This window comes from Aptenodytes forsteri, unplaced genomic scaffold (genome assembly GCF_000699145.1).
Source record: "Aptenodytes forsteri isolate BGI_AS27 unplaced genomic scaffold, ASM69914v1 Scaffold11, whole genome shotgun sequence".
NCBI classification, from domain to species: Eukaryota; Metazoa; Chordata; class Aves; order Sphenisciformes; family Spheniscidae; genus Aptenodytes; species Aptenodytes forsteri.
In genome coordinates this window covers 3844300-3865836 of record NW_008794155.1, presented here as the reverse complement: position 1 = coordinate 3865836, position 21537 = coordinate 3844300, and the positions used below count along the sequence as shown (strand labels likewise).

General features: G+C 35.6%; 1 protein-coding gene across 1 annotated transcript in view; it reads right to left on the bottom strand.

Moving 5' to 3' along the window:
- ZRANB3 (zinc finger RANBP2-type containing 3) overlaps positions 1–21537 on the bottom strand; it is a 52956-nt gene that overhangs the window by 4023 nt on the left and 27396 nt on the right. The window contains exons 5-18 of the mRNA XM_009279877.1: positions 19736–19967; positions 17495–17580; positions 14830–15001; positions 14300–14428; positions 12719–12838; positions 11872–11991; positions 11175–11354; positions 9532–9684; positions 8407–8875; positions 7021–7224; positions 6251–6342; positions 4668–4769; positions 1798–1940; positions 174–317 (exon numbers count right to left, since the gene is read on the bottom strand). Of these exons, the coding sequence (XP_009278152.1) occupies positions 174–317; positions 1798–1940; positions 4668–4769; positions 6251–6342; positions 7021–7224; positions 8407–8875; positions 9532–9684; positions 11175–11354; positions 11872–11991; positions 12719–12838; positions 14300–14428; positions 14830–15001; positions 17495–17580; positions 19736–19967 (2346 nt within the window). The remainder of the gene's footprint in view (positions 1–173; positions 318–1797; positions 1941–4667; positions 4770–6250; positions 6343–7020; positions 7225–8406; positions 8876–9531; positions 9685–11174; positions 11355–11871; positions 11992–12718; positions 12839–14299; positions 14429–14829; positions 15002–17494; positions 17581–19735; positions 19968–21537) is intronic.

Genomic DNA, 21537 nt, shown 5'->3' with positions numbered 1-21537 from the left:
GGATGTAAACTAAATTGTTGTAAGAATAAAACATAGCTCATTAGCACTACAGCAAGTTTCTCATCTAAACACTGTACTTCAGCAGGGTAAACACTCATAGCAAGTAATTTTGCTACCTTAAAAAAAATCTGTGGAGAAACAGCTTAATCACCTTATTGCATTAATGAACTTACTTTGTGGAATGACCCGACTGTCCAATAGAAGCATTTTCGTTCTTCAGACAAACCCCACTTTCTTTAGAGATGAGGCGCACGCTGCCCCCGCTGCTGCTAGCTTTGCTAAGTGAGGCTGCTGCTACATCCTCCTTGGTCACATACCTAAGATAATTCAAAATTCTGTCAATATACTACAAAGGGAACAATCTCCCTCAAAGAATATTCACTCTTGGCTGCAGCAAGATTGGCACGGCATATTCTCTTGAGACATTCCTCATTTCCCGGATGAGAAATGAATGAAGTTTGGGAAAACGTATTTCACCATAATACTTCCATATTACATCAGATACCTTTTTCAAAAACCAGATTCAGCTCTAAGCAGCAGATAAGTTGTTTTGTGTATACCGATATGAAAATGAGAGCAATTTGGTATTGCCTGACAGCAAAATCTGAAAGCCATTTTGTTTCAGTTAGGTGAAGTCTCACCGATACTCTAGCTAATGCAGGAAGCTTGACAAGCTCTGGAGGACTCCGTGCTCCATTAGTTACGTTTGAACTCACTTCTTTATTTTAATGTGAAAACATACAAACCACCACTGCGCTTAAGTAAAACTCTTAAAATCGCTTCACTCTGAATAGTGGTTTTTGGAAGAATGATCAGACAGCTTCTCATAAGTACACCTCTCTGTACTATACATATGGCAAACCCTATACACTACCTTAGAAGACCACTGTAGGTTACAGTAGATTTTCTAACACGGTTCACAGTTAGATCTGTCCTACATTTTATGGAAGGAAACAATCCGGCAACAGGTTAAGAAACATTTACTACCTGCTGGTTCTCCTTATACTACTGGAATTACAAACTCTATTTACTTACTTGAATTCTTACCTACAGCCAAAATAGAGTCACTCTGGAGAATTTAACAGTAGGGACTGAGAGGAATAAAAAGGTTTTAGATAGTTTGCAGAGGCACCTTGGTGAGTTAACCTGTACGCGTGAGAAGTTTTGTGGAGAGCAATGACAACACTGAAGCTGCAAATGTCTGTCAGGGAAGACAGCGTATCAGAAAAAGGAAAGAAAGTGGAAAAAAGGTAAACTTAGATTTTTAACAAGGATTAAACACTAGCCCTTTTCAGTGACACCCAGCAAGGAAAACAATAGTTTTGAGAAATGTCATCCACAGAGAACAGAATTGCTTAAAGAAAAAATGAGTATCGGAAGGGGTTGGAGTAGGCTGTGAATTATGAATAAAGCATTATATCACTGATGGCAACTAATGATTTATTCCTGCTTCCACGTGGGGAAAACCAGCAAGATTTTTTTGACCTTACTTTTCTTTCGAGTCCCTGAGGTCATGATTTTTTCCTCAAAAATCTCTGGCAAGTTCCAGGTGCTTAAATATGCAATGCAGCAAAGCCAGAACAGCTGCTGAATGCAGCACAGGGCCGGACAGGGAAGCAGACACTTCCATTCCAACAGATTTACTGATGTGCTTGGTTGGCTACGTTTGTCACTATGCAACAAGCAATCATCGAACCACCAGTTCACAGTCTCAGTATCATTCCACTGAAAGTTACATTCAATACATCAAACTTCCTGCAGCCACTAGTAAGATGATAAAAAATTAAAAACACATACCTTTTTGTGCTGCTGCCCACTGACTGCTTTTTAGACAACTCCTCTGCAGCATGAATAGGACTACAAAATATCTGACCGCTTTTTCTGACAATCTTCTGTTTCATTGCTGTTAGATGACTCCATTCTTTCACAAACCTCAGTATCTGGTAGAGAATGCTATTTGTCAGCAGCATGACAGGCATTACACAGGACTATTTAATGACAGTGGAAGAGTGCTATGAATTAATACGTTCAAAACTGGATGAAAACAGCTGGTATTATCAGAAACAGTCCCTTGAAGTCATTTTTCATACAAGCTGCACACACACGCACACACACACCCCACCTGCTGAAGAACTCTGACAGCTCTGGTATTGTCTAAAATAACGGTTCTGCTACAATAGGCGTGTTGATCCAGAAAGTAGAAAATAAGGCCAGAAATGGCCTTTACTAATCTAAGGTGTAGCAACAGCAGAAAGGTTTCTTGATAAAGCCTCAGGTAAACCTTTCTTGTGTAAGCAAGACTTTGCCGATGGGAAAAACAGACACGCAAAAGAGTGTTCTTCTTACAGCGGCCATTCTCCCTGTTGCAGCAGGCCTCTCAGAAAAGGAAAGTTTAAGTCCCATTACTTGAACGGCATTTATAATTGGGTTTACGGACAACCTTTCTTCTTTGCTCTAACCTTCTGCTACATGCTTAACACTGGACTAACAATCTGTAGCGTACAGCCCCTAATGTCAGTGTGGAAGGTTTAGCTACAGGTAAATTGGAAGAGCCGTTCAATTCAACCAGGTGTTAGTCCATTTCTCACAAAAGTTTTCCAACTCGTAAAATCTTAACAGAATCACTGACATACTTGCTTCGAGGTCATTATATTCCTTTACAATAATACAGTGTCAGAAAAACATACGTAATAAAAATTATTATAGTAAATTAGCAATTAATGACATGAGAAGCCAGATCACCAAATTATCTTAATTACACATCTGTTTTTATGGCAATACTGCCATCCTCTTTTCTGTGGCATTTCAGTTCAGCGCACAAAGATCTGACTAGCAAGTAGAGACATGCTTTACCATCAAAATATTCAAAGGGCCACACTTTTGAGCAGTTTAACCTGCAATTCATCATCTTTCACAGTAATCTCAAATTTACATCACCACAGGATCCTGAGGAAAAACAGATTAACTGTTTAAAAAAGTATTCCAGAAAGGAAATTGAGAACAGATCATAATATTCATCACCTTTCCTTATTTTGCATTTAGAATTTGAAAGTATATTAAAATAAAGTGGCTCCGAAGAACTTAATTTCTGGTACTGAATCTAGTATTTTTTTTACAGGCTGGGAAGCCACAAAAAAAAAAACCCAAAACCCCAAAACTTTGATGCTGTAAACTGACAGGACCAGTAGGATTAATTGATTTCTTGAATAACTATAACCACGGGACAGTGAGGAAGTGAAGGAAAAACTGCTCCTACATAGGAATTTAGAATTTATAACATGACTGCTTGCTTTAGGGTGTGTGTAGGGGGAAAATGATTTCATCCCACCCTCATCTCTACAACAGAAAACAAATGGGAGTAACAATATGACAACTGAACAACATGACAACTGAACAAGTGGCTTGGGTTGTGGGTTTTTTCCCATTCTGGTTTTCCACTCTTTTCCTCACTGACTCGTAACTACCTATAGCAGTGAGTATCACGTTGTTTCTGAACACGGACTATGGGAAGAATAAGTACATTGTGAAGTAAGGACTTAATTGTGACTTCAGCTTTATCCAGGAACAAACTTCCATACTTCAAGATCACGACATGCCAATGATTTTCTTTTTCTCCTTGAGGTATTTGTACATGGCAAATGTAGAAGTGTACAGATGAGTCTCACCTCCTCAGAGTCAGAGCAAGGAAGAAAGTCAATGAAATGGCAGGATATAATGGAAACAGAAACAAGAAGGTATCATCTCCCTGATTCTTTTCGGGAGCATTTACTAATATGGATCTTCTAATCTAGAGGAGAAGGCTGAGGGACAGGAAGTTCCATAAGGCAGTGCCACCCCCTGCCCACAAACATGGGATTTTTAACTTGTCTTTTCAATCTAGCAAATAGCTTTGAAACCCTTTGGCAACATTTGTGTTACCCACTCATTAGCTGCTTCACAAAACTGTTGGTTGAATCAGTCAGGTATCTGACTTACGAATTTAAGTTCCAGCCTTGCTGGAGAACCTACCAAAAAATCAGTTTTGTTCCTACACGATAGAATCTGATTTTCCCAATTATATTTCTCTTTAAATGGACAAAACAGTTAAGAAAACTATGTTAAGCAGATAATGCACAGCCAATTCAAATTCTGTATTTCCTTACTTGAGTACTTGGGTTTACAGTGTTAATGTTCTCCTCAAATACCATTATGAATGTGATCTTTATTACTGAATCAACTGAAGCTACATGTCTCAGTGGAGCTCTGCCCCACACTGCTTTGAACGTTGTTAGAAGACCAAAGGAAGAAGTGAGAGTGGAGGCCTGCTCAGAACTACAGCTCTGATACAATCTAGCACATTCTTATTCATAATGTGCCTCATTTAATTCATAACCTTTAAAATGCTATTTTGTTGACTTATGAATGTTAGTTACTAATCCTGTAAATGAGAAATTAAATGATGCCTGGTTGATTCCATCTACCGAAATGTTAACAGGAGGCATGATAATTTGCCAAAGTAACAGACTGCATAATTAATATTCACATCAACATTTATAAGATCTGCTTGCACTGATGAAACTGTGCCTAGATCCCAAGGCCTGGAAGTGTTACACGTTTATTTAAAAAAAATAAGTCAAAGCACTCCATATTTAATAATATTTTACTGTGCCAGTAGAATTTGTTCTTACCGATGAACGATTTTGTCTATGCTGGAAAGTCTCTGGTAAATCCTCCCAGTTATCCAGCTGTATGTCCAATGGAATGAAATTATGATTCAGTGGTTCACCATCCTAGACAAGCAAATAGTTTTGTTTACAGATGCAATGTAGCACAATCTAGAAAAAAAAGTTATCTATTTCAAGAGAATCATATTCCCTTCCTATTAAATTTAGTCCCTTGAGGTAAGATCTTTCCAGAAAAAAAAAAAAAGCCACAGATGTACGATAATACCACAGATGCAAGAAACAAGGATTCACATTAATATATCTAAAAGTAAACAGGATGAAAATTTTAACTTTGAAAATATCTGAATTTTTTTCTTTGCAAATAGTTCAGACACACAAACTGCCCTAAATTAAGAAACTGAAATTATAATCCTCTTGACTGAATTTCCAAGGGAAATGAATGATTGTAGACTGGAGAATGTCACTTCATTACAATTTAAAATCAGAATCTTAGATAGAGCATTGTTTATTATACTTAACTTTTTTTTTTTTTTTAAATGTCTGAACAAGCGCTACTCCACTTAATTTTTAACGAACAAGTTGTCCCAGTGGGTACATATGACCCAGGAACTTACTGATGATTCAAACACATTCGAGAGAAGGAATCAAAGCAGAATTCCCCAGTGTCTCACGGTTCAGCAGAAAGATTTTCTGCAGTATTTGGCATAGTGAAATTCTGATCCAAGCCAAAAAACCCCAGACCAATACACAGTTGCCCAAATACCATCCAAAATGCAATTTTGTCTTAGAGTAAAATGTATGAAGCTAGGAAGCAGTGTACATTTTAAGCATATTAAACAAGTTTTCAGATACAAGAGGACACTCTCTAACTTTTTCCCAACTGTATCAGTTAGCCTAATAAAAATGTATTATCTCAAAGACTTGTCCTCAGTTATTTGCGATGCTTTGCAGTTGCACCTGAATACACTGACTCAATTCAGTAGCTTTGAAGAAATCTTCTCAGTGAACTTTTCTATCCCTTAAAAGAAGGAATTGGAAAGTCCCGATTCCCCCTTGAAAACTGCTAGTTTCTGTACTCTCATCATGATTGCAGATTAATGATAATGTGTTTTGTTCAGGCAGTTACTGACTTATATACAGCACCAATATCTAGCTTTCTGAAACCGTGGTGACAATATTTTATTTACTTAGTCTGTAAAGATTCACTGTCATTTTTATTTTAATTTTGAATGTTCTCCTATTAAAAATATTTTGTGATAAGACACTATAATAAAATAAAGGAATCTTAAACAACTATCACTTGCATTTCTAACAGATGATCTGACCATACATCTAATGTATTAGCCCCATTTTGTAAGCTAAGAGAAGTGTTAGAAGTCATATATCTAGGGAATTATTACTCAATTCCACTGAGAAAAAGAACTAGAATTATAAACTACCTAATTTTTATACATATCATCTAATACAAAAATACTAGTCTTTTTATATAAAAATATAACAAATGAAAGTATACATACATGTTTCATAGGACAACATTTTAGTTTGTAATTTTAAAATGATAATAAACATGCATATTTCAGGTTTACCTTTGTATAGAGGTGAATTCTATCAGTATTTCTGCTTGCACAAAACATAAGCCCATCATATATTGGAAACGTGTCTGATTTATCTACATCTCCTATGAAGAGAAACAATGTTGACATTAGAAATTTTTTTCTTCACTCATTTCATTCCATCTACTTAGACATTAAAAATAATATTATACATGTTTTTAAGAAGTTATTTGTGAAATTCCCCAATTTGGTGTACATGCAAACACATTTTTGTATGAACATTGTAAATCTTCACTTTTTTTTTTCCTTCAAATGTTCAGCAATCATGGAACAAAACCCAGGAGAATATATACCACATGAGGATTCTGAATCTAATTCCAGAACAACATAATAAGATACACAGCTCAAGCAGCAAGCTATTAAGATATTTGTGTATTTTATTTTTCTGTTTCTCCTGAATTATCTATCATCTGTTTTGCCTGTGGCTGTCCTGAACACAAGTACATGCCATCATAAGTTTTAATAAAACTATACAGGTTCACAGTTGCTAGTTTGACATAGTTCTTATGTCAGCCAAAAACTCTGTATTGCTTCAGGAATTGTACGGAAAGGCTTGGTTTATCCATCATCAAAATTCAATAAACATTCCAGACTAAAACGAGAAAGTCACGTGCTAGTGTATGTACTTCTGTCTGTCTTTCAGATGTGTAGGTTTTTATTTAAAAGTTATTTTTCATGCCAGAGGCATTTAATACAGTTTCGCAACGGGGTATAATCTTTCTTTCATAAGAGTCCCGCTTTACCTTCTCCACACTTTTTTTCACTTTCTTCATTTTCAATTTCAACAGTTTCTTGTTCGCTGATTTCAACAAATTGCTGGGTCACCTTTTCCCCAAAATCTTCTCTTTTATCTTCAGCATTGCACACTGCGCTTTCTTCATTTCTTCTGGAGTCCTTTGACACATCTTCCTCAGTCTGGCTAGTGGGAGCTTCACAATTTCTCTCGACTATAGGGGAAGAAACAAGAAAAGCAATTATTTATGCTACCCGTACAAACAGGAACCCCTAATCAACATACGTCTGGAGACAGGACTATAATTGAAATACAAAGAAACTGCATTTTATTCTCTAATGGTGCAACCACTTCGGAAATTAGAGCTACCATCTTCCTCAGTCTGGCTAGTGGGAGCTTCACAATTTCTCTCGACTATAGGGGAAGAAACAAGAAAAGCAATTATTTATGCTACCCGTACAAACAGGAACCCCTAATCAACATACGTCTGGAGACAGGACTATAATTGAAATACAAAGAAACTGCATTTTATTCTCTAATGGTGTAACCACTTCGGAAATTAGAGCTATCTTTAATATTAGGAGAATAAACACATGGAACAAAGTTTTGCATTTATGCAGTTTCATGCACCCAGCTTAATGTCAAAATATACGCAATAAATAATGCAGCTAGCAATTCTTTATTATATACAGTTATTGTATACCATAAACACACAAAGAAGTTTTCCAGGCATTGATCTATACTTGTGAAATTCAGAAGTTGTCCTTACTTGAACAAGCACAGAGACTTAAATAAAATAATAATAAAAAAAAAATAAAAAAAAAGAACCTTACTCCTTCCTTTGCAACTGAAATGGCAAATATGGGGATAGATTTATAAAAATGTTTTATTAAGTTTCCAGATAGATTAAATTAATTTAATAAAGGACATCTACTCTGACCTGTTGGAGCAAGAAATGCCATATTTTCCAGGTAATGTCTCTCACGACAAATATACAATACCCAAGTTAATAAAACAACTATACCACACCATTTACTTTTGGCAGGTAGAGAAAAAGTTTGCCATTCAATTAGATTCAGAATAACCATAAACCTCAAGGAAAAGGAAAGCTACATTTGCTGCAAAGAAAACTGAGTATAAATTCAGTGAGGAAGAATATATATGCTGTTAACCTTTACCTGAATTTTCCATTTGTTTCCAACTAGAATCATGTAAAAGATCCTTGGGGAAAGCAAAATTAAGAAGGATCACTTAACGGGTATCTGTTCACTTAAAGATGCCATTCTTCATATTTTGCCTGGATTTGTGTATATTCATATATTCAAAAATACTGTATTTTCTGAAACTAATCACAACAAAAAAATGCGTATTTTTCTCTGCAGCACAGGTCACTTACCATTACTGCTTTGCGGGCAATTGCACATTTCACAGTAAGGGAGCAATTCATTATTACTGTAACTGCAAACACTACAGTGCCAAACTTTATTTAAAGCTGTATTTTTGCTTGAAGTATTTAAGCCACAAGGAAAGACTTCATTGTTTTTTTCTGAAAACAAAGAGGGCTTTTTTCCAGTCAAAGATGTTTTCTTTTTCTTACTGGAGTTGACTGGAGTTGATCCACTTATGCTTCTTGCTCTTTTAGCTTCAGGTTCACAGTAACTTTCATGACAAATTGTATCCACGTCACTTATTCTTGTGGAATCCAGGTTTTCACTGCTCTTCTCCGCATCCTCTTCTTTTGTGACTTCAGAAGATTCTGAATCATTATGTAATGATTCATTACCAGAAAATATTTTGCGTTTCTTCTCAGTGGAGGATTTTGGGGAAAAGAAAGAACGTATGTCATGCTGTCTTTCCTTTTCAAACTAGGAAAAAGGAAACAAATACGTAAACCCCCGCTTATAATTACTGCATCAGAAGCTGTTAAAATTACGATTTTTCTCCATTAATATTACTCTAACACAAGAAGCTATTTTTACTTTGGAGATGGAAATAAAAGATATCTTCCTTGAAGAACAAACAGCTAGCAGAAAAAGCAATTCAACATTCCCCTTCTGTTTTGTAAAAAGTATTTTCAATATTCTCATGAAAATTCTGAAATAGCACTGCCAGAAAACAAATACACAGAACTGGTATGCTAAGTGCCTTTTTCTGATGATGCCTATTACAAGGAAAGGCTTTAAAACATTGTTTTTAAAATAATAGCCAATTAAATTCAGTACAGTTAATAAAGATGTAATTTAAACAGAAATTATTTGGTCTTATCTGACTCTGAGGGTGGGTCAGTCACCTAAACAAAACATAAGGACCCATCGGAAGCCTGTAGATGATATTTATGCCCAGCAGAGCACTTTCCCCAACTTCACCTAACTTTTAAAATGGAATTTACATTACTTTTTCCTACTTATTTATTGTTTCTCCATTAGTAAAATCTGCAGTGCGCAGAAAGCTTAAGTGAACAATGGTTGTAATTTTTTTTAAAAATGAAAGAAAAAAGAAAAACATAAGTTTTGAGTCTTACATGTGTAAATAAAAGTTCATTTTTGGGATCTTCTAGACTTTCATTTGGGGTCCAGGTCTCAGCAAAATTCAAAAAATCCCATTTCTCCTTATCACCTTCTTCAGCCTGCATTTTCTCTTTCTTGCCATTCAAGGTGCTGCCTGTAACTTTCGCCTGCAGAAAGAAGACTTGCATAAAGTTTCCAAGGAATTCACATGTTGTAACAAATTTATTTACCTATATTCACTCAATTTGCTTCCCTTGCAAACTTAATTCACCATTTGCAAAGTAAGAAACTGTAGTAATTCAAAATAACTTCCGTGATTAAAACTATTCCTCTTCCAGCAGCCTTTTCTGCAAAAATAACAGTGAGTAGCGTATTTAACACACTACGACTTGTGAAAAGGTGTATACAAAATGTTAGTATTGAAGTTAAATGAGAATATATACATTGTGTACACCTCTTACAGTCTTTACACGTTTTGCTTGGTACGTGGAAACAAACAAAGGCAGAATTAATTGAAAGCAGTTTAGTGAAAGAACTCTTGTACGGTAAATTGTTGGTGAATTACTGAGACCACATCTGTGCAATGTTTAAGGAGACTCTTAATGTACTGGACTAACTCAGATTTTTTCAGAGGTACCAACAGGAATTAGAATACAGAGTTTCATTCCCCAGCTGAACGTCAAATACAGTTTGCAGCACCTAGATTCTTTAAGCTGTGATTACTTTTCAGCAGGAGAGGAATACATTGGCAAAAAAACCGGTTATCAGTTTCTCTACTAACTGTATGGACACAAACAATTGCACCACTACAACACAGGGGTAGCCAAAAGCAGGATCAACCACCATAAGTCGGCATTTGCATCAGAAGAAACCCTGTGTAACCACAATCTCAAACAATTCTGACAACTAGAGTTTAAAAGGCAGTTCCTTCTACGTTGACACTTCTGGAAATGTCAGAAAACAAGAGCTGACAGAATACAAACACACCTCAGTTATCAAAACAAGACACTAATGAATGGTATCAAAGGCTACAAAAAGGTCACAAAAGCAAAGCAGACAAATTATTTTTTCTTAGTCCTGTGAAATCTCAAAGATCTTCCAAGTAAGGAAAGAAAGCAGGATGGAATTACTCCTCCTAACAAGGACTGGGTAATGCTTGAAAATGGCAACAGAAGATAAGATTACTGTAATCTTGGGTCTGATGAAGAAGAATTATTTAAGAATGTTTCTGCCTCTAGAAATGAAGTTTAGTAAGGCACAAAATTCATCCAATTAAAAAAAAAAACCAAAAACAAAGCCAAAAAACTCTAGCTGTTATTATTGTGCAGAAAACCTTAAAATTGTAAATTGAACAACCAGAGCAATAAAAAGCTAGGAGGAAGATAAAGCAATGATCTCCTGTAGATGTGAACCATCCCATTCATCTCGGCAGAGAGTTACCTTATTTATCTTTGGATCTTAAACGGAGAGCAAAAAGCTAGAAAAGACTAGTTTGGAACAGACATGGACATATTAATGATTAGCAGTTCTAGGTGTATCAATTTGTCTTATAGTAGGACAGTGCTCCAGATAAGCAAGAAAGTTATTTGGCACACGCACATAAGTGCTGTCTTAACCACAGCGAGCTCTTGATTATTCAGATCTATTCCACACATACCTTGCGATTCAGCATTGCCCACATCAGAGTATCCATTGTTCCTTTTGCAATAAGGAAGTGAATATTCACAGAACTGCACTGCCCAATTCGGTGTGCTCTGTCTTCTGCTTGCTTAATATGGCCTGGATCCCAATATAATTCAGCAAACACAACGTGAGTAGCAGCAGTGAAAGTTAAACCCTAAACAAATAAGTAGATGCATTTTAGAAAAAAGATTTCACACACAAACAACTGAATATCTGAAGTAAAAGAAAGCTAAAGGTTGTACAGGACATTTTTATATGGAAATAAGAAGGACCATCTTGACAGCAGATGGGCCTATTACACCGATTTCTTCCTTGGGCCTCAGATAGATATAAGATTAAAAAAAAACCTCAATATTGTGCAAAGATTGCATACTGCTTTTCATTATGGAAGTAACATTTATTTCTTATTAATCTGGTACTTTTAAGGAAATGGAGTTTTTACTAATTAATCAAGAATGAGATGCTGCTGCTTATCTTGATTTTGCTCAAGTAATTTCAAGAGAGGCTTAAAACAGTTAACATGATTAGTGCAAAAAAAATGAATACACGAGTCTACAAAAGACACATTGCATAAAGATAAATTGCCTTCAGTAAATGACTTCAGTCAGCAATGTATTTAGTACCTATATTCTTTAAGTTACTTATTTCACATATTTTCTTTTTTGTCCTACCTGACCAGCTGCCTGAATACTCAAAATAGCAACCCGGGTATCAGGATCCTTCTGAAACTGATTAACAAGATGTATTCTTTCTGCGGAAGGAACACTTCCATCTATTCGTATGTAGCGAACCTATAACATATCATAATAGAGACAAAATGACATTGTCAGTGTCCGTTTTTGGACCAAATCATCCTCTGTCCCCCAATGAAAATATGAAAACATATGATCTATTCCTATCATGGGGATAGGGATGCATTCAGTGCTCTTTTGCCCTTTGATTTACAATTAAGCCTCTATCTAGAGAAGTGTAGACTTAGTACTTTACAAAAGACGACAGAAGGAACGTGGGATCTTAAAATGGAATACTCTGCAGAAGAATCTAATTTCCCTGACATGATTTATTGAAATTCCAAGCATTTGCAAAATAATAACAATATAAAATAGCAAAGTTAGCCACCATTCCCCAGCAATGGTTGAGAGTCCATGATCAAAATAATATGAAGGTTGTTTGCAAACATTTTTACTGCTTTGAATTAAACGTTCATGTGAGATGATAGTGTTCCGTTAAAAAAAAAAAAAGAAGCACATTTGTAGAAAAACTTGGGAAACAACTGCCTACGACATTGATTCAATAATAATAAAGTATCATACCAGATATGAGCGCTTACATTATCCTTAAATACCAACGAGTTCTTCAAAACCACACGATCCCTTTTAATCCAGTGGCACGGATCTGTATATACTTAAAATTCATAAATTCCTGTACACACAGGTAGTTCTACTGAATTCAAACACAGCTCATATGTATTCGTAAAGTCTGAAGTTAAATTTGTGGGCACATTTGTTAAATCGTTACCTTATTTTCTATAGCTGCCTCTGTACAGGCTTGAAGCATGCTTAAGTGATGAGCAAAAACTAGAAACTTCAGTTTGTCATTTTCGAGCATCATTTTGATATAGTCCTTTACTGCTCCTGCCTGGAGTAAGAGAGTGCGTTTTCATTAGTTAGACATACAAAATATTCAAAAAGACACTTTTTATTTTAATGTCTTTCAATTCTTGTAATACAAAATGGTAGATTTCCATACTTTTTGTTATCCATTTAAGATTTTATCAGCACTAACATTGTTAAGTATAAAATTATTCAAATTAATTTTGTTTAAAAAAATACCACAAACTTCTGTCTTCGAGAAACCTGTCTCATTCCTTCAGAGAAAAAAACCCACATTTATCCTCAGAAGATCACATAATTACATGGCACTTCTTCCAGATTAAGATGTAGATAAAACCCCTTTTAGTTACAACATCATTATCTGATGTTTTAAGCCATATTTAAAAAAAAACAAAACTGATTTCTGCCCACACATATTTCAAATGGACAAGGTATTGTTTAATCAGAACTTCTGTATCTGCGCCCACATAAAACCATATATCAAAACTGAAAGAATAATTTTGATACTTTCATGATACTGTAATCATAAAATATTGCTCTATTTAAACATTCATAGAATTCTTTTGTGTCAAATATAACTTTCAGTACCTTTTACAAAAGCTATTAAAAGTAATGATGACAGTTAATAAAATTCATCAGTGATCAATGGTTAATGCAATACCCACTGCAGCAGTCCTCAGATTTCTTTTTCTCTCCTTTTTGTCTTTCAACTTCCTGTTTGAAAATGGATTACCAGAGGGGAGAGACTAGAAAAGTGGGGAAGAAATAGCAACAGAACCACAGTGATATTTTTAAGACAAAGAGAAAAAAATTTGAAGGAGTTGGTCAGATTCTCAACTCTTACTGCTCCAGCAGCCTGCAGAACTTTTTTTTATTTATCCTTTTCTAAAACCAGGTTAGCATAATGAAGCCTGATAGCAGGGTAAAAAGTAGGCATGTAAAAGATTTTGGTTGTTAACTTGTTTTTCCTTACATCTTAAGCTATAGTACTATAGGAGGAAACATAGAACATGGGGTCCCATTGATAAAACAGAAAGAGATCAGCTAGAGGGGATTGTTTTTCCACAGTTATCTGTGGGGAGAACCAGTACTGACAGAAAGCAGTCTGCGTAAGGGCTGCATCAGCACCATCCTCGGTCAGCTGCAGCAGCTGCCAACACACAGGTACGTCCCTGAAGTACCCACCTTCAGTATATCCCTCAGTCTGTGAGACCCATTTAGTGCTGTTGGGAGACTACGTCTGGACAGTCTCAGCCAGCTTGGTGGATATCTAATCAGTAACAGTTTTAACACTTAGCTCAGGTCATTATAATGGGGTTCAGCCTATTCCACAAACATACAGGGAAAAAGAGAGTGTTTCTCCACGTCGCGATTATAAAACAAACCAACCAACCTCATCTAGTATTCAGGCCAATACAACTAATTTTATTAAGTTAAAAACACACTGGGTATTTTACATATATTAAGAAGAGACTTCCACACTTACCTTGGCAATGGCTGTTTCTTTATACATGCGTGTGATGAGATTCATGACCTGAGAAAAGTGGCTTTCAGTGGCATCTGAATTCAGACTTCTCATTAATTTCTCCCACTCTGCAAAAGTGGCATTCAAATTCTAATTGGCAGAAGAGATTAGTGGTTAGATATATAGTGCAAAGCGTGTTCTACCTCAACATGTACATTTCAGGCATAAAACATTTAGGAATTGAGTACTTTTGAGAACTCTATAAAATTTGGCTAAAAGTAACTGTGGGATTCAAAATCTAAGGGAAAGGAAAGGAAGACAGACAGAAAGGAATAAGATTGTACTAAAATTAGAGCAAATTTTATCTTTATCTGATGCCAAGAAATTGCTATATTCATGTTCTTCATGTTATATTTTAAAAAGAATAATGGAGATGCTATGCTATATATTCACACATTCTTTGTGACTATGTATAATACACATGCATACATATAAATACATAGATATTACTGTTTACTAACAAATGTTAGTAGCAAAAGTGGAAAATTTACCTTAGCTGTGGCTTGTGGGAGGTCAAATGGAATACGTTGCCTAACTTTGGGAGGCAACTGAGTTAGAACATCATTCTTCAGTCTTCTGATCATTATTTCACTTAAAAGTTGATGTAGTTCTTCCAAATTTGAAGCTCCTCTACAGTCCCATTGAGTTCTTTTACCAAAAAACCTGAAAATTAAAAAATCAACACTGAGGGTAAAAACTAGCTCTTCCAAATTCAATAGAAACCTTCAGTACATAATTAATTTTAAACGACACTATTAGATATGAAGATGTGCTGGATAATAACAGTTGGTGTTCCTGTTTACACCAGAGAGATGATTGCTTTGTCTGATTCCTTCCAACGCTAAAGTCAGAGCTGTTTCAACTTCCCAGCAGATACTGCTGCCCGCAGGCATTACCACCCATCAGATGCATGCAGTCCTCTATATCATCCCAGCTACGCTTCCCTTTCTACAGGAAGCAGAAGTGTCAGGTATAATTTTATAACTCTTGTTTCAATGGACTAATGAGAAGAATATACCACCATGAGAATGCTCTTTATTATATTATAGAGGGGAACAACTGACAGGGAAGCTATCGTGAAAGCTGCAAATATCACCATTAATATTCCTTTGTTTCCCTCCCTGAGAATTCCCTCCTAGTTACAGAGATCGGATTTAAAGCTTAAGGTACCATCTTTAAATATAATACTATTTAATGAGCAAGGTTAAATAGAGGAAGTAGGTTTAAGGTTAAAAAGCTAAAGGTTGAAAAGAGAAAGAATTTATTAGTCTTCCTTGTTCTTTTTTTGCTTTGTTGTTTTTAAAGAAGTGTTACAGCAGGAACAGCAGCTTTTCTCTGTCAACATTGCCAAGAGATAACAAAATAACGAGCGTGGCAGATTTTGCTGCCTTTGGAGAAAAGCCCAGGTAGCATTTTCCAAGGCCAGGAGAGTATGTTGCAAGCATGTAGTTTTACTGGTAATTTTTTTTCTTTTTTTTAAAACCCCATCATTTAGAGACTTTTAAGCCTTACTGAGCTTAATCAACAGTGTTCTGTAATCATTTGGGAAAGGGGCTGAGGGACTCACTTCTACACTGGTGAAGTATTGGCCTAACACACTCAGAATGCTACGTAGATGGAAGACAGCAACATCTTTTGCTCATATCCATTCTTTGGTCTATTTATATGGCTGTCCTTAGAAAGGTTTCCTCCCTCCAGCTTGAGCACTGGCTATATGAAAGAAATGGCAGGCAAAACCTCACAGAAATACTTTGGTCCTCATCTTTAGAAACAGGTGTCTATGAACACCTACGTAAAAAAACCCACAACGTTTCCACAGAAAGTGCTGCATAAAATAATCCTATCAAGTTTATTACCACATGATGTTTTGTTTCAGCCAAGTCATACAGACAAAGTTATTTATTGAAAGCTTGCCAAACCCTGAACTTGATTTTTATTACATTTATGGCATTCCAAAAATAAGATAATCATCTATGATTGAGTAGCTAACCATGCTGTACCCACGCACACTTGTGGTGTGAAAATTACAGATGCATTCAGTCAAAACACCATGGAAAAAATAGCATTTCTCCGTCTGAAAATTAGATAGCACTCTTCCATGTTATTTGAAGTTAAATGCTGATAAAACGCATATGATGGAGGGAGAAAAACAAGTTATATGAAAATGAAACCATGTAATTATTACTGTAAAAATTAAATCTAAATGCTAGCCAATTTAGCTGACAAAATCTATTGTTTTGAATATATGTAAAGTTGTAGATAAGACATTTTTTAGCTAAGAAATTTTTCAAAGCTTCTTCCCTTCTCATAATTTCTTTCATTCCAGATTGTAACATAGATTCAGACAGGTAAAAAGCATTTTAAATCAGAGCTTCTCCTATCCCATCTATTTTAGAATATATCTAGAGAAACCAATCATTAAACTAGGGCTGAGGGAAGCGAGTCAGAGAAATGAGTCCTCCTTAAGTTAATAACTTAAAGCACATGAAAATTCATGAAAGATGCAAGGGATACAAATGGGTTAAAATTCATTAGGCACACGTGCAATGAGCAATGTTACCTAGCAAATTGGAGGCAAGGTGTTGGACAAGAACTTACAATGCCTATATTTGATCCCTCAAACAGAATTACAAACACTAGTGTGCTTTGGGGAGTTTTACCTTTACTTTTACTCAGTCAGTCTGTAAAATACAGAGATAAGCATTGGACTTTTTTTCCACCCAAGTATGGTGGGATAGCAAAAAGACTGGATCCCATAAGAGAGAGAGATGTAAATTATTACATGATATGAGCATAAGACTGAGAATCAGAAACTCTTAAATTTCAGCTGTTGCTGAAACTCCAGCTCTAAAGGTAAAACCTATACACTTTATACTAGTGACAGTAAATTTGTAAATCATTTTACTTAACAGAATGCTGGCACTTAAACTTTATTTCAAACTTTAATAGCTTCCAGTTTTGTCCTCAAATAAAGTCTCCTGTCAATTTAATCCTTCTCCCAATCCTCTTTGACGGAGGAGATTGTATCTGACCCTGGGTTTCCAAGCAAGATGGTATGATACAGCAGTAGAGGTACTACTTACTGATTCTCTCATTTTATGTGAGAAGAAAATCAAAGACACTCATAGGAAAATAAATGAGCAAGTACATTAATACCTGACACGAGCATTGCAGTATTTTTTGGCATATTCACTCCAAGTTCCAAATCTTCTTGGAAACAGTGCCTCAATCTGCATGAAAAGCTGTATAAAAAAAGTGATAATGAAAAATTCCCTGCAAATGTAAGACTATTCAGAAATAATAATTATTACATGATTATTGTGTTAAGTTTACATTCAACAGTTGCACAAAAAATACACAGCTTGGCACACATGCAAAAGACATTCCATAGGAATAGGCATGTGTCTTGAGACAGGACAGCTGTGGGAAGCCCTCAAAGAACAGAGCACCCTGAACACCGTAACACAGTGCTGACGACTTGGAAAAGATTTATACTGAACGTGAAAACACGGATGAGAAGATGTTATTCCTAAAAATACAATTTTTGTCATTTGCCAGGCTTCTGCAAAGCTTCAGTGCAGGTATTCCATGAATAGTCTGCTTCTTAAAATACTTGAAAAACCTACTCACTCTTAAGTTTTACTTCAAAAAATAGACAATGTCAATACAGACCAGAAATTTCACACCTTTCTTCCCGGTTGAGTAACAGCAGGTAAATATCAGTTTAGGCAACCTTAGCCAGAAAGAATCCTACTTTACAAGCTGTTTTACTTTCTGGATTCAACGATCACTACTAGATCCAAGACACGCTGTTGAGGGGTAACAGTGGTAGCATAGAGACAACAGTAATATGGAAGGCTCTCTCCTAAATGCATTTCCCTGCTATCCTCTTAAGTCTACTGTACATAATTTCTGCCATTTAAGCTTTCATATTACCTAATCACATGCTAGTGACCTCTCCCAAAAAGAAAATTATTACAGCCTAATTTTGTTCTTCACAGGCTTCTTTCAAGACAGAAGTTAGAGAGCTGAAAAGAAATATTAAGAAAAAAAACAAACCAACCAACCAAACCCAATTTATTCACCCAAGTGAAATGCTGCTATTTTGACATAGATCTAGGCCAAACAAGAAACTGTAATTATTTGCTATAAATGTACATAAATATAAATGAACAATGCTTTTCATTTTCTATACATATTCCATTTAAAGACTTCATAGAAAGATTCTGCTTATGACACAGAACTGATTAAAGAGACGTAATGCTTTTTACACTCTGCCTTATAAGCCATGGCAGAACTTATATTTTATAGGTATCACTATAAAAATATCTCAAATTGTTTTCCATTTGGTCATGAATTTTGACCCCATTACTGTGATCAAGGACAGCTTGTATGGAATTTCCTCTGAAGACCTTTAGCAACGTTGCTTACTGGTTTTGGTATCAATGCACTGTGTAAAAGTATAACACTTTCTAACTTCACTTCTTCCAGGGTTGGTTGCAATGTCTTTGGTACATGTGCAGGAAGCTTCATAATTATCCACACCCATAGATATAATTATTTGTTTTAAAGTTTTAAGCAAACACTCATAATACACCAAGCCCTTTTTCATATAGTGGATATCCTTCTCAAGTTACAACGACTCTGAACAAATTAAATTATTAAAGGGTCCTGGCATAAGTTCTGTTTACACAGCAAGAAACTCTAAAGTGTAAAGTATTATTTATATAACCCTTGTAAGTTCCCTGGATACAAATCAGCTCTTATATTCTATTTATTTCTACATTTGATAAATAAAGGCAGTTTTCTTGGGTTCAGTATAAAACACAAGTGATTTTTGGTTTCCTCTCTGCTCCTACCCAATTCCGTAAGTTGAACTTCCTTCAAAGGAAAATTTGTCTTTCTGAACCGGAACAAGCACAGGATATATTTTTTCCACTTACGCAATACAAGTGAACATTAGGAATATTCAAAAGACCAGCGATAAACAAAGGACTTCCTGTATCAGATGATAAAGTAAAAGATTTAATACAAGTTCTTGTCTACCAGAGACTCTCCTACCCAGTAGAAACAAGTAGTTCTCTGCTCACGCTCTTTATTTTCTATTTCACCCAACAGTCAGTCTGTAACATGCGGGATTAATTTCTTATAAGAAACACTGTCTCAAGTCACCTGTGCATGAGCTTGAAACAAGTCTGTAAATCATCAATGTAGTCAACTCAAACTAAAAGACATTGTTTTAGTTTCTTATACTTGTGCTTCCTAATGCAGCTAGTGCACTGTTTGATGTCATAATGCATGTAATTGTACATATTCAAGAAAACTACAAAACTGTTCATATATTACTGATATTGTCCTTAAAAAAAAAATATATACAAAACACAATATGCCAAATACCTCTTCAGGTCTTCCTAGAGCAGGAGTTCCAGTAAGAAGAATAGCTCTAACAGCTTTCTGCACAATTGGCAACAAAATCTTGCTGCGGGTGGCATTTCTGGATTTCATATAGTGTGATTCATCAATCACAACTACCTTAAAGTTCTGCCTGTACAAAGTGTCTACTAAAGTCTGTGCATCAGAAGTTAACAGGCCATACCCCAGAATCGTTACTTTGCTGGTTGATATTCTCCTAAAAGAGAAAATCCAGAAGTTTTCTTAGTAAATTTTCATTGTAGGAAAATTAATACAGCAAAGGAATTATACCAAAATAATTTTTTTTAAGAAGGTATGTATGACACTTTTTGGATTGATTAATTAGTGGGCTGTCAGGCTAATAACAACAGCTTTTGGCGTTTAAAACATTTTAGCATCTCACACTTATAAATCACACACATTTCATAACCATTTTCATAAGACACACATTGCATTTAAAAGGAGGTTCATTTATCTGGTTGCATTGCTTCAACTTATGCTCCTTTCCAGGAGTATCGCATGGGACAAATCCACTTTCTGGATAAAGAGTTACACACACAAATCAGATCATTATGAGCACACTACATAAACAGCACCCAAACACTGGAAGTAATAATGTCTCTATGCAAGCTATCTACTGCTCTGTGTACAGTCACCTTACCAGCAGCCTAAGATGACTAACTAGACTGTCGTTGAGTATTTAGGTACTGTAAAAGTACAGTCTGGGCTCAACCTCACCACCTGAAAAAAAAATGTTTGTATCAGAGCTGCCTATCCAGCTTTTTTGCTCGGACAGAATATGAAGAAAACAAAAAACTGGAAGCAGGGAATCAACAAGGCACAAGATGAAAAAATTACTATTTAGTTGGAAAGGAACTTCTTACAATAAAATTAAAGACATATATGGGCCCAAGGCACGAACTGATTTTCAAATCACTAGAGAGCACTGTGGCCCTTCAGGAGCCTTTGAGCAGCACAGGAACTCTTATAGTTGTTAGCCAAACAAGTAACCAGAATGAGAGTCATAGTTGGTCTACCCATCTGTCAGACACTACCACTCTGCTGGCATGATTTTTATTTGTTCTCCAGTAGCAACAGATTAAAAAAAACAACTAAGTTGAAGTTTCCTTGAGTATATAAGAGGAAGAAAGTATGAGCATGTGCACATTCATGCTTCTGGATGTGAAAGAAGAGGCAACGGTTAGAGTACTGGCACTGTGGTCAATGCACTACAGACTCTGGCTGTTACTGTATAGATAAATGTAGCAACCAGGAAAACAAGAATTTCCCCTGCCCCTTTGTGAAGGGTGGAAAAAAAATTACAAATAAAATTATTTATTCTTAGTGGAACCAATTAATCCAAGAAACATCCAATTTCAAATTTAGTTAGAAATCATAAGAACGTAAATTGATGCCTAAGTATATTTTAACCTGTTTAAATTAAGAAGTTAAACAACATTCAAGCAGTAAATTTCATTGCTGAAGTTTTGAAGAAAAGCAAAGTATTGAACTGAGAGAAATCAAAGCTGAACATATGGAAGCAGAATTTAACAAAATGCTAAACCAAGTTTGGCAGCTGTATTTTTGCATTTGCATTTTCTTGCAAATGCATAAAACACTTTTTAATGTTAAAATATTAATTAGTTCAACAGCTACCTCACTTATAGCTAGGAAGCCTCCTGGGAGTTAAACAAGCAGAAACCCAAGTTTTCCTCTTGCTGTCGAATAAAAGTGAGTGATAACAGTTAAGGTCTACTCCTTTTAAAAATCTTTTAAGATACAATTAA